The sequence below is a fragment of the Nanorana parkeri genome, unplaced genomic scaffold (genome assembly GCF_000935625.1).
Source record: "Nanorana parkeri isolate BGI_ZX_2015 unplaced genomic scaffold, ASM93562v1 scaffold468, whole genome shotgun sequence".
In the NCBI taxonomy this organism is placed as follows: domain Eukaryota; kingdom Metazoa; phylum Chordata; class Amphibia; order Anura; family Dicroglossidae; genus Nanorana; species Nanorana parkeri.
In genome coordinates, this window is record NW_017306736.1 from 619,697 (window position 1) to 631,864 (window position 12,168).

At 44.3% G+C, this 12,168-nt stretch overlaps 1 protein-coding gene across 4 annotated transcripts in view; it reads left to right on the top strand.

Moving 5' to 3' along the window:
* The first annotated feature begins 5,386 nt into the window (after positions 1-5,386).
* Positions 5,387-12,168, top strand: part of ANKS1A (ankyrin repeat and sterile alpha motif domain containing 1A) — an 89,350-nt gene continuing 82,568 nt past the window's right edge. For all 4 annotated transcript variants that reach the window (XM_018560612.1, XM_018560613.1, XM_018560615.1 and 1 more), the window contains exon 1: positions 5,387-5,600. In XM_018560612.1, coding sequence (XP_018416114.1) covers positions 5,428-5,600 — 173 coding nt within the window. In that variant the 5' untranslated portion in view covers positions 5,387-5,427. The remainder of the gene's footprint in view (positions 5,601-12,168) is intronic.

Sequence of the window (12,168 nt, forward strand, 5' to 3'; positions counted from 1 at the left end):
ATATATTTTAACTGGAATTTCCTACAAATGAAAAGAAAGCAGTGCTGACCCCATGTGGATAGAAAGCGCAATACTGACTTCTAATGTAATCAGGCACACTACACAGAATTATGCTACCTTTCAATATTTATTCCGGTTTTATTGCTATTTGTGCCACCCTCTCTTAAAAAAGAACTCCCAGAAATAAAAAAACGTAACCTTACAGTGGGGCCCTTAACCACGCAGTTAACCCTTGCAGTGCGGTGGTAGCCCAACTGCAAGGGTTAACTGCTCAAATTCCTGAAAGGAGAACTATGAGGTGAGTGATTTTCACTCACCTCATAGTTCTAGCTGACCTGTGACAATGAGACTGTCACAGGTCGGCTCAGTAGATCGGGAGGTGAGCGAACACATACCGGCGTTCGCTCACCTCTCGATCCTGTCACAGCCCTCTGCTGTGACAGGGGAGGGGCTGGATTCCCCGGGATCCGCTTCAGCTGCGGTGTCTCAGTATAACGCGAGCAGCTGCTCGAGTTATACTGCGGCGTCTCAGTATACCGCGAGCTACAGCTCGCGGTATACTGAGCCTAGGGTGACGGGAGGACGCTAGTTTGTGTCCTCCCGTTACCCTAAGGAGAACTATGGGGAAAAGACTTAACCCCATAGTTCTCCTTTAAGTTCCGCTTTAAGGGCTTGTGCACATCACTAACAGTGAGTTCCAGCACAAATAGCTGCTGGACCGCACTGTATCGCATACTAAACTCCCTCTTGCCTTCTGGGGTGGGAGTGGGCGTGGTGGTGCATTCAGGTCAATAACACTACAGCTACACCACCCTGCCGGCAGTGCGATTGCCCACACCAGAACGCGTGGCACAACAATGCCTGTGGTCCGGTCCAGTGTGATCGGAAAAAATGCTGCATGCACTATTTTTTCTGATCACACTGGACCGGAACGCAGGCATTCATGTGCCATATGTACCATTGACTTGAATGCACCTCCGTGCCCCCTCCGCCCCAGAACGCAGGAGGGAGTTTAGTACGCGATACAGTGTGTTCCAGCAGTTAACTGCGCTGGAACGCATTGTAAGTGGTGTGAATAAGCCCTAAAGCAAATAAGAGAGAAAGACTTTAAAGGAGGTCCACAAGGCCAATGAACGTTTAATCAAAAGAACTAGGACATTTGAAAACCATATAAACCACTAAATCTAATGCTAGTTTTCCTCAGTTGCCTTCCAGGAAGGAATTTACCAGATTTGGGAGGGACCACAGCCTGGACAACTTTTTTGATGAATAGGTGATTTTGGGAGGATGAAAGACCCAAATTGTAATTGCATACACATATGTAAAAAGGTCACCATGAAGCCACCCTTATTGGACACAGTCATCAAGGTTCACTTTTTAGACTGCTCATATACATATAATGTTTGAAATTAACATTTTCTGATTCTGCTCTGGCTATAGAAATTAATTATGCCTTTTGTCAGCAATAGTTCTGTAGTTTTTTTCCACACTCTGACACTTTTAGGATTTCTGTAGTAGGCCCTGTACTTGGCCTGATATCACCAAGGTAACCGGCTGCTGCCTGTGAAGCTTCCAGTGTCTAAAGCTATGTGAGGGAGAGTGTGTGCGCATTATCAGGGAAAGCAAACAACAAAGGTACCACCCAACAAAAAGAAGTCCAAAATCACTTTATTGATAGAGATATAAAAGCATCAAGGAGCCAACGCATTTTCCAACCAAGGCTGGGTCTGTCAGAACTTAGTAAGTTTTTACCTGTGCATACGGAGGGATTGGTGAGCTCACCTTAAGGGGGCTAAAGGATAAGTGCACTCTTTTTTTCCACAAACAGCTTTCATAAAACCTTTGGAAGATGTTAAAAACAGTAGGAAGGCATAATCTGAAATTTCCAAGGATGAGTAAGGGTACCTATCCTTGGGCTAGACTAACAGCACTGCAAGGTAGTCTAGTCATCTTGCATAATATGGTTCCCCTTCAGGAATGAGCAGGCACATTTTTGGAAAGAAAGGCTGTACAAATATGTGGTATGGGTACCAAACAACATCTCAGAAGGCACTGTACACATTAATCAAACAGGGTTCTGTCACTCTCCAGGCATGAAATCCACTGTTGCAAGTTTGATTATTATTTTTTCTACCAACAATTTGCTTTTCTACCCTGTTTCCCTGAAAATAAGACCTACCCCGAAAATAAGACCTAGTGTGTTTTTTTGAGCCAAAAAATATATAAGACAGTGTCTTATTTTCGGGGAAACACGGTATGTTGGGATGATCCTCTTCTGTTTCTCTGCTGGGGCTCCAGTACAGAGCAGCATTTCAACTGTGAGTAATGTGACAACAGATTTTGAAGTCCGTGCAGATGCCTAACTATGTTTTCCTTTTTAGTGTTTTCACTGACTAGCAAATGCTATATATCCCAGGAGGCTTCCAGGTTCCACTTATTTATAGCATTTTCCTGACAGTTGAAAGAGGTGTGGCAGTGAGTGGCACAGACGTTTCAAAATGGACAGATTTGCTTTACCAGATATTACCAGCTATCACCGTAAAAACAGGTGATAGCAGTTTGTTGGTTAAGTATGGGGTTACATGCCCCCACTGATCATCATTGTTAGTCTGCTGATGCTTATATTAGATTATCCTGAAAGCTGAAAAATCTATGCACAGGGTGAGGCGGAGAGTGCAATTGTCACATTCTGGTAGTAATGTTAGGAGCTGACACTGCCGCTGTCACAAAGCCTTATAGATGTTTGATGACCTAGCCAGTCAGCGGGCTTGGGGGGGTTTGCCATTGCGGGGCCTAGCAATGCATGCTAGTTTAATCGTTTAATCCTGTTGACACCAATGAACTGGAACTCACTTGATTCTACTGACACCAATGATTGTGTCTTACTATTCCACTGGCACTAACAACGGCTGTGTTTTAGCTTGCAGGCTCGTGCATAGGCGCCATAACATAGCCATAACATCCGTAATAGCCATAATATAGCTATCAGCGGGATTAAAGGTGGCTTAATCTAGGCGTAAACTGGATTAAATGAGCCCCAACTGCTGGTGTTATTGAGGGGGAGCAAAATAAAAACCCCATCCCAGCGATGCGGTTAACTAACTTGATCTTCCACGCTGCTCTGCCTTCCGTTGGGCTGGAATTTTTCATTGAGTGTCTGACAATGGTGATGTGTCGGGTGGAGTAACACTGCCAGGTAGGGGGGTCACTCTGCCTGACACATCATTGGCATACCTGAAGTGCCTGGTGCTGGAACGCAAACAAATCAAGAGCTTTAGTAAAGCCCGAAATATCAGGTGACTCCCAAGTTTCCTGGTAGACTTGACATGTCTGAACACAACTTCTGACTGGCTGATTATGCAGAAGCTAAATAAATTGTAATTGCTATGTAAATCTGCAATCACTGCCTGGCAATTAAATCCTCATTCACACTGGGCCTTTATGTCCAGCTGCTGATTCCTGTGGCAAGAATTGGACATCTGTCCCTAGCCGCAGGTAACCACTGGATATGCGGATACATGCAAATAGTGTCGGACTCCTGACAGCCTGAGCGGTCGCAGTTGTCTGGGACCACCTGAGATTCCAGCCAGAAGAATCCACTGATTTCTGCTGCAGGAATCCACAGCCGGACATATAGACCCAGAGAAAATGAGGCCTAGGGCTGTACTGTGCTTATGCGGTGACTGCAGACAGCCAGAGATTCCCAGGCAGATTTATGACATTAAAAATAAACAATAAGGTGATCAGCGCCAGTAAGTGTAATGTGAAAATAAGAGCTACCAAGCACTAAGGATATAACTAAATATCTGGAAAATGTGAAAAACAATATTGTGCCGAGCTAATAATCATACACATCTAATAAATTGAAACATATACAAATGAGCTTTCAAACAAATGAGGCATAGAAAATATCTACACGCAGACAAAAAAGCAATATAGACAAAATAAGTCCCAGGAAAAAACAAAAGCAAACAATGATTGTAAAAAAAAAATTCCTCAGATGATTCGCAGCTAATCTGCATGTAACTCTCAGGTAAGGATAATCGTATTCTCTAAGTAAATTTTTCACATTTTGTAAAAAGATGAACTTACCTTTTCAACAAATGTAATGTGTTATCACCTACAAATGGCTTGCACAGTGCCCATACTTTTGGGAGGATTGATCAAGCAAGGAATGCACGAAAACCTGGCAAGCTTTACATAAACGCATTTTAAAAATGAAAACTTTAAGGGCTTGTTTAGCTTGCATGCTAAAATGTTGCGATTTAGTGTGTGGGCTAGTGTCTGTGTGAATGTCATGGGGAGGTGGGTGGTTGCGCTGTTTATCACATCACATGGTGTAATTAGGGTTACCACCTTTTCTTCAAGTGAAACCTGAATACTTTAGCAACGAGCAGACATTTTTTGGGGCAAATGAGTCGTGGCTTCTTCATATGTAAATAGCGCCACCCGTTCATATGTAAATATCACAGTTGAGACTATTTTCAGGGGGGGCAGTAGCCCCTATCTTAATTTTGGTTGCCCCTGACATCTTATGTCAAGGTTTCTGCTGCCATGAAAACCGTACTGCTTTTTCTGTTAAATTTTCCTTTTACATCTTTTTAACTTTATTGAGAGTTTACAAAGTTACACTACACTATTACTCTACAGTGACATACGGCGCCGTCTGATGCTCTGTGAAAAAAGGGTGAATATGGCAAAAAGAAATTGCCATTATTGAATGTTTTAATTAGCTTTTTTTGTACGAAAGTTGGTCTAGCTTTAATGCGGTCAAATCGACAGTTGTAACAGAAAAATAAAGAGGATGCTGCAGTTTTTATCAAATAAATGAAATTCTAATAGTGAATCGAAGAGAATTGATCAAAACTGGAGCAAAAACTGGAGTTGTCCACGGCAACCAATCAGCTTCTCTCTTCAGTTTGTTCAGTTAAGATTTGAAAACGAAAGAGAGAAGCTGATTGGTTGCCATGCACAGCTGCTCCAGTTTTGATAAATTCCCCCCAATGTGTTTTTTGTTTAAGAAATTATATAAATTCCAACAAGAAATGTCCAAATCAAATGAAATTTCAAACGACGTTAGTTAAAATTCTGATGCCATGACATGTTTTGTTGAGATTTTCGTAAGAATGTTCACACAGAAATCTAGCAGTTTTAGTGTGAAGGAACCCTAAAAGAACGTGCAGCGAGACTAGCACCGCGCACAGTTTTTTTTTTTCGTTTTTTTTTCTTACTACCTATTTGAAAAACTTTATTGGAACACTAGCAGGGACGGACTAATGTCGGAGGAAGCGATGGCAAGCATGCGTGTCACGGCAGTACGCAGCCAGGATGCAAGACTGGATTAAGGGCTTGTGGAATGTGCGTATGACGTGTGCACGCTCGTCTCGGAAGTGGAGGCGGAGGCGTGGTTGCCGGGGTGACGGCGGGATGGGGAAAGAGCAGGAGCTGCTGGAGGCCGCTCGCACCGGTAACCGGGTGGCGGTAGAGAGGTTGTTAGGGGGGAAGCGGCTAAGTGGGGCCGGTCCAGGAGGAGCTACAGGGGGCGGAGCTGGAGTATCTGGAGGAGGGTCTGCTAGTCACCCGCTAAGCAGCCTGCTCAGGTAATGTATATGAACACCTATCACTATATGTCATATCCTATGGAGAACTTAACTTCCACCTATATTGTCCTGGTAAGGGCAGACAGAGGGGTTGCTGTGTGCAGAGAGCAAATTATGTTCTGGCTAAAGCTCTCCATTGGTGCTATGTTCAGTGAATGTACCTTTACCACGTCAGCCTGTGTGTTTACATTGTGATTGTAGTGTGATTATTCCATGCGCTAGGGGTGATCCTATGTTGGCATGTGTATGGGTGGGGTTACAGAATCAGCCTTTACTTGGTTGTGCTTGCTTATATTTTGCTCATGTCCCAATCTGCAGAAAGCCTTGTACGTTTAAATGTGTCAATGCGTCACGCCTTTGTTTTTATTTGTCATGTCTCGCCCCTCTTCCCTTTTTTATCTGGTAGATTGTCAGCTCTTGTGGGCAGGGCCTGCCTAGTTGTTTGTGTTCATTTTGTGTTTTTTCACACTTACCTTCAGTCTGTATAGGCTCCTTTCCTGTGCTGAAATTGCTTATTCTGATGTCACTGTCCCCGCTATGTTTCCTGGCTGACCAGCAGCGTCTAGCACTTCTCTCCCTTGAAGTCCCTGTACTACTGCTATTGCTAAATCTGGCCAGGCACTAAGGACAAGTTCACACTAGCCCACACACTAAAATGCAGAGTTTTCGGGTCTGTCCGCACCAGCAAAATACCATAAAGTCACTCACACTCCGTTTATAGATAGCAGTCAATCTCCTTTATTGACTGAACATGATGTCACGTACACAAAGCGATGTTTTGGGACGTTTTCGCTTGGGCTTTATCCGGTCAGGAGTGCGATGGGATCTACTACATTTTGAAATTGTTCGTATTTACTGATGCACCAATCCTGATGCATTGCACTGGTTCCTCCTTTTTTTGCGGGTGGGAGGGGGGATTATAAATGTCACTTTCAACATTTCATGAAGTTCCATCGGCACAGTGTGGTGTGCTGTGGCTGTAGTACTTTGCATCAAGCTGCGCCAAAAGAAGTAATACGGTGCTTTTTTTTTCCAGCGCACACCACTGTGACACTGTGTATACTAAACATACGTAAACTGCATGCTAAAAACATGGCAAATTGCCTTGTCTGTGTTTTGGGACTGCGCTGGAAAAAGCGACCAGTGCAACTCCAATGCATGTGGTGTGAACAGGCCCTTAGCATGTGGGCTAGCTAGGATGTGACAGGTCTGACAGGTAGGCTTATGGTGTGACAGGTCTGACAGGAAGGCTTATGGTGCGACAGGTCTGACAGGTAGGCTTACGGATTTCACCATCCGCACAAAACAGCGCAAATGGCTAAATCTCCCCCTTGCAGCAATTGTATACTGACAGCCCGTCTGTCGCTTTCAGAATACCCAAACACAAACCGTGATTACAGCGAATAGGCTGCAGTCAGTGTTCAGCCGAAAACTTTGCTCGTTTGACCAATTGACTTTTGTTGAGCCGACAGGGCCACCCACTGTAAAGGTGCCCATGCACTGCACGATTATCGTGCGATAATCGTATGCGATCGTTTTTTTGTACGATAATCGAGCAGTGTGAACGGAGACGTGCGACCGTTTCTACTGTACGGTCGCACGTCTTCTGTCGAACCAGCATGTTCGAAAACCAGCCGGGAATCGTACGATTCTCGGCTGGTTAGAACGGTGCTGGGAAGACAAATGCCGAATGGGCCGGTGTGCGCACGCGCACACTGCCCGTTCGGCATTGCGGTCATCGGAAGCCCGCCCCTCAGGGGGGCGGGCTTGCGATGATCGAGAGTGCGATCTGCCTGTCCAAGATAGGCAGACCGTACGTTTTTTTAAATCCCTGTACAACCATCGCAAGACTAAAGTCTTGCGATGGTTGTAGAGTGTATGGCCACCTTTAGAGATCTCTCCAATTCCTGTGAATCGGCCGAAATCCTAACAGTTTATGGCCAGCCTAACTCATGACTAGCTGTAAAACATCATATGTTTGTATTTGTTTTTTGTATTTGTAAAAGAGGACTATGGGGTAATCTTTTTATCCCATAGTTCTCTTTAAGGTCCCGGGAGGACATGTACTAACCTCCTCACGTGACCCAAAGCTCAGTATATAGCGGGCTATATACTGAGAGCGCCGCAGCCGGGACGGATTCCGACAATACTGTCTGGATCCACCCAGTTGGCTGATTGACAATGGACTCTGCCTATCTAGGGGCAGAGCCAGCTGTGCCCGCCCCCTTCCCCGTCCATTCCTCTAGTCAGCGCCGGAGGATCGGAGAGGGGAGTGGTGATGGGTGATCACGGCTCTCTGCAGGGAGACGATCATCGGTAAGTGTTCGCTGACTTCCCGATCAATAGATCTGACCTGTGACAGTCTATGAAGCTGAGTGAAAATCACTCACCTCATAGTTCTCCTTTAACGTTGTTATCTGTTTATAACTTTGGCTGCAATACATTGGTAATTGTTTACACAAGCAGATAAATGTTTTCTCATTATTCAATCATTCACCTTACAAAAATATAAGGATGACGTTTTAGTCCAGAGTTTAGATACAAGCTTGTAGTGTTCTGTTTTTTTTTCTGGACAGGTAGGCTCAGATTTGATTACTTTGTAGAGGAACGATTGCTTTGGTGAACGTGCTCGTTTCCGTCTAATTGTGCAATCTTATTTTTAGTTTACCTACAGATATGTAGTATGAGAGTCTACATAAACAATCCATTCAGGTTTGGTAGTTGGTATGGGTGGGGGCTGGACACAGAGATGTCAACATCCAGGAAGTTGTGTATAAATACAGAGATAATAAGAACAAGAACAGGAATATGTGCGGCCATGGCCATCTATTTCCTTTATTCCAGATTTGTATTATAAATCTGCTACCCCCCCCCATATGGATGTATGGTATATTGTTCAGTGTCCTCTATAAAACCTGAACATCCCCTGCCTTCCTCTAGCTAGTATACAGAAAAATCAGCGTGCAGCATGGCCCCCTTTACACTGCCCAGATTTCCCAGTGTGAGACCATGACTGCAAGTTCCAAAAAGATGAATGGGACAGTTGAACTTGGATGTACACTGACCAGTGCAGTGGAAATCTGGCCAGTGTTAAAGTGGACCTTTACTCCCTTTCACTAATTATAAACAGATACATATATACTGATATAAAATCATATTACATTCATTAGTTAAACAGAGTTCATCCACTTCCTGGTCTACTTTTGGCACACATGCTGTCATCGTGCCCAAGCAATGCATCCTGGAAAGGTTACATCAGTGCATTGCTGGGAAATTTTAGCTGTAATCTCACAAGATTGATGAGATGATGTGCATGGTCACATGTCCTAGTCACATGTGCCAGAGTTCCCGGAAGTAAAGGGGGATGCAGTAATCTGCCCCTAGTAAAAATGGCCACTGTCAGAAAATTGAGGGGAAAAAAATAAGGTATGCAAAGAATAAAAATCCTACAATTGTCTAGAACAGGGGTAGCAAAACTCTGACCCTCCAGCTGTGGTGGAACTACAAATCCCATGAGGCATTGCAAGATTCTCACAGCCACAGGAATGACTCCTGGAGAGATGCATCATGGGATTTGTAGTTTTACCACAGCTAGCTGGCCGGTGTTTGGCTTCCGTTGGTCTGGAAGTATGTGTTTGTAGATCATCATTATTAAACATTTCTAAAGGTGCTTTTGTTGTTATTTTTAACATATGGGTAAAGGTCCTCTTTGAGGGGGACTGCACTACATCTGTAGTCTGATTCTTGGTATATCAGCAAAATGTACATTGGCATTGTATCCTTTATTATTACAGATAACTGAAATCTCATCTTCATCCAAAAACAAAACAAAACTTGGCAACACTATAGTTTGTTAGGTAAAACTGTACAAGACACAAAAATTCCCAGCACAATTACCAGCTAATTACACTGTCTGACAATATGCTTAAAAAACAGAGGTTTTAGTTGCACAACTTTTGCAAAATATGTGGAAGCCACACTGCCTCATCAAGGCCCCTCTGTGTAGTGTGGTCCTAATTCTAATCTATGAGAGCCTCCATATTGGAGCATATTTAGCAAAGGATGAATTGGGTGCAGGTTCACCAGGAGGCAGCCCAACCTTCTTAGGGCATGGGGATACACCAGAAGCCCAGCACTTCAAAGCGTACGCTGTAGCCTCCAGTGTGACCCTACACCAAATACATTCAAGCTAAACAAAGATGGCAACCGCACAATTTATTACTAACCTTCATAGCAAGCTGCACATAAAAAGTCTTACAGCATACAAGACACAAAAATTCCCAGCACACTTACCGGTTACTCTGCAAAAAAACAGATTTTTACTTCCCTGATCCCCCTCTCCCATGGCATTGGGTGCTCACCGCTCTCCCCTGTGCTCCAAGTTGTGGACTGTCCCTCAGGGTGCTCACGCACAATGCAGCGCTATGGCCATGCATTAGATGTGATGATGTCAGCAAGCCTCTGGCTCCGTAGAGCAGAGGGAGGTGGAGGCTTCAGGCGGCGGTCGTGGGGCCAGTGGAAGCGGGAATCAGGAGCGTAAAAGTGCTTTACAGAATCCCCCCTGACAAAAACAAGCAGTTAACCCCTTGCACTTCGAAGTTGCCCCACTGCAAGGGATGTTTTTCTATTTTAACTGGAGATAGATTTTAAGAAAATACTGAAGTCATTGGAGTCCTAGTCAGCTCTATCCCTGTGGGGTCGCTTAAACACTATGCCCAGGCTGCATAAGGGGTTTTGACTTCTGTTTTGCATTCTGGCACCTGACAATTAAATGACAGAATGTTTTTCACGGGGGAGCAGGCCCTAATCCTTAATTTTTACAGAAGTTGAGGATCCTTAGGGCTCAAAGGGCACAAAGTAATGATACTGTTGAGTAAAGTGGGTCCCTACTGGTACTTCAAAGTGTGTTTACTTAGCACTGCTGTTACCTTAGCAACTTTGTTCATTTTAAGGACACTTACATATTGTGTTTTTGCTAGGGCCACAATATTGTCATACTGTGTTTGCTGGAAGATTTTCTAGAATAATGGACATCTAAGTGTGATGGAAGCTGGCAGTCATGTGTGCCAGGGCTAACCTACAAGCTGCTTGTGTGTTGGCACTTTATACTATTGGGTAAATAATTAGTTGTTTTGTCCTATGGGTTGTAGAGAGCTGTGACTTGCATGTGAGTATCCTGGAATATATCTCAACCCATTATACTTGTTGTACCTAGTGTGTGTGTATACACTCACTGGCCACTTTATTAGGTACACCTCTTCAACTGCTCATTAATACAAATATCTAATCAGCCAATCACATGGCAGTAACGCAATGCATTTCGACATGGTCAAGATGGTCTGCTGAAGTTCAAACAGAGCATCAGAATGGGGAAGAAAGGGGATTTAAGTGACTTTGAACATGGCATGGTGGTTGGTGCCAGACGGGCTGGTTTGAGTATTTCAGCAACTGCTGATCTACTGGGATTTCCATACACAACCATCTCTCGGGTTTACAGAGAATGGTCCGAAAAAGATAAAATACCCAGTGAGCGGCAACTCTCTGGGCAAGAATACCTTGTTGATTCCAGAGGAGAATGGCCAGGCTGGTGCAAGCTGATAGAAAGGCAACAGTAACTAAAATAACCACTCGTTACATCCGAGTTCTGCAGAATACCAGAACACAAAACATTGAACCTTGAAGCAGATAGCCTACAGCCACTGAAGACCACACCGGGTGCCACTTCTGTCAGCTAAGAACAGGAAACCGAGGCTACAGTTTGCAAGAGCTCACCAACATTGTAAAATAGAAGATTGGAAAACGTTGCCTGGTCTGATGAGTCTCAATTTTCTGTTGCAACATTCGGATGGACGGGTCAGAATTTGATGTAAACAACATGAAAACATCCTGCTTGGATGAATGGTTCAGGCTGGTGGAGCTTCACATCATGGATGTGCAGCTGACAAATCTGCAGCAACTGCCTGATGCTATTATGTCAGTATGGACCAGACTCTTTTAGGAATGTTTCCATCACCTTGTTGAATCAATGCCACAAAGAATTAAAGCAGTTCTGAAGACAAAAGGGGTCCAACCCAGTACTAGCAAGGTGTACCTAATAAAGTGGTGTGTGTGTGTTTAAATGTTTTTTTGTGTGGAGTAGAATGTTCTCAGCCTCATAGGCTCACACAGCCTCACACAGCCTCATAGCCTCACACAGGGCTTGGCGAACAAATTGCCTGGGAGCTAAGTGGCGTAAAAAATTGGGATTTGAACTGTTTGGGATATATTGAGTGCTTGATTTTTTGAATACTTGTTGTCTCCCAGCTGACTAGCGGAATGGACAGGGGAGGTTGCCGGTACTGCTGGCTCTGCCTCTAGATAGGCAGAGCCAGCTGTCAATCACGCAGCTGGGTTGATCTAGACCAGTGGTGGCGAACCTTGGCACTCCAGCTGTGCCAAAACTACATATCCCAACATGCATCTGCCTCTGGGAGTTATGTCTGTGGCTGTCAGAGCCTTGCAATGCCTCATGGGACTTGTAGTTCCAAAACAGCTGGAGTGCCAAGGTTCGCCATCACTGATCTAGACA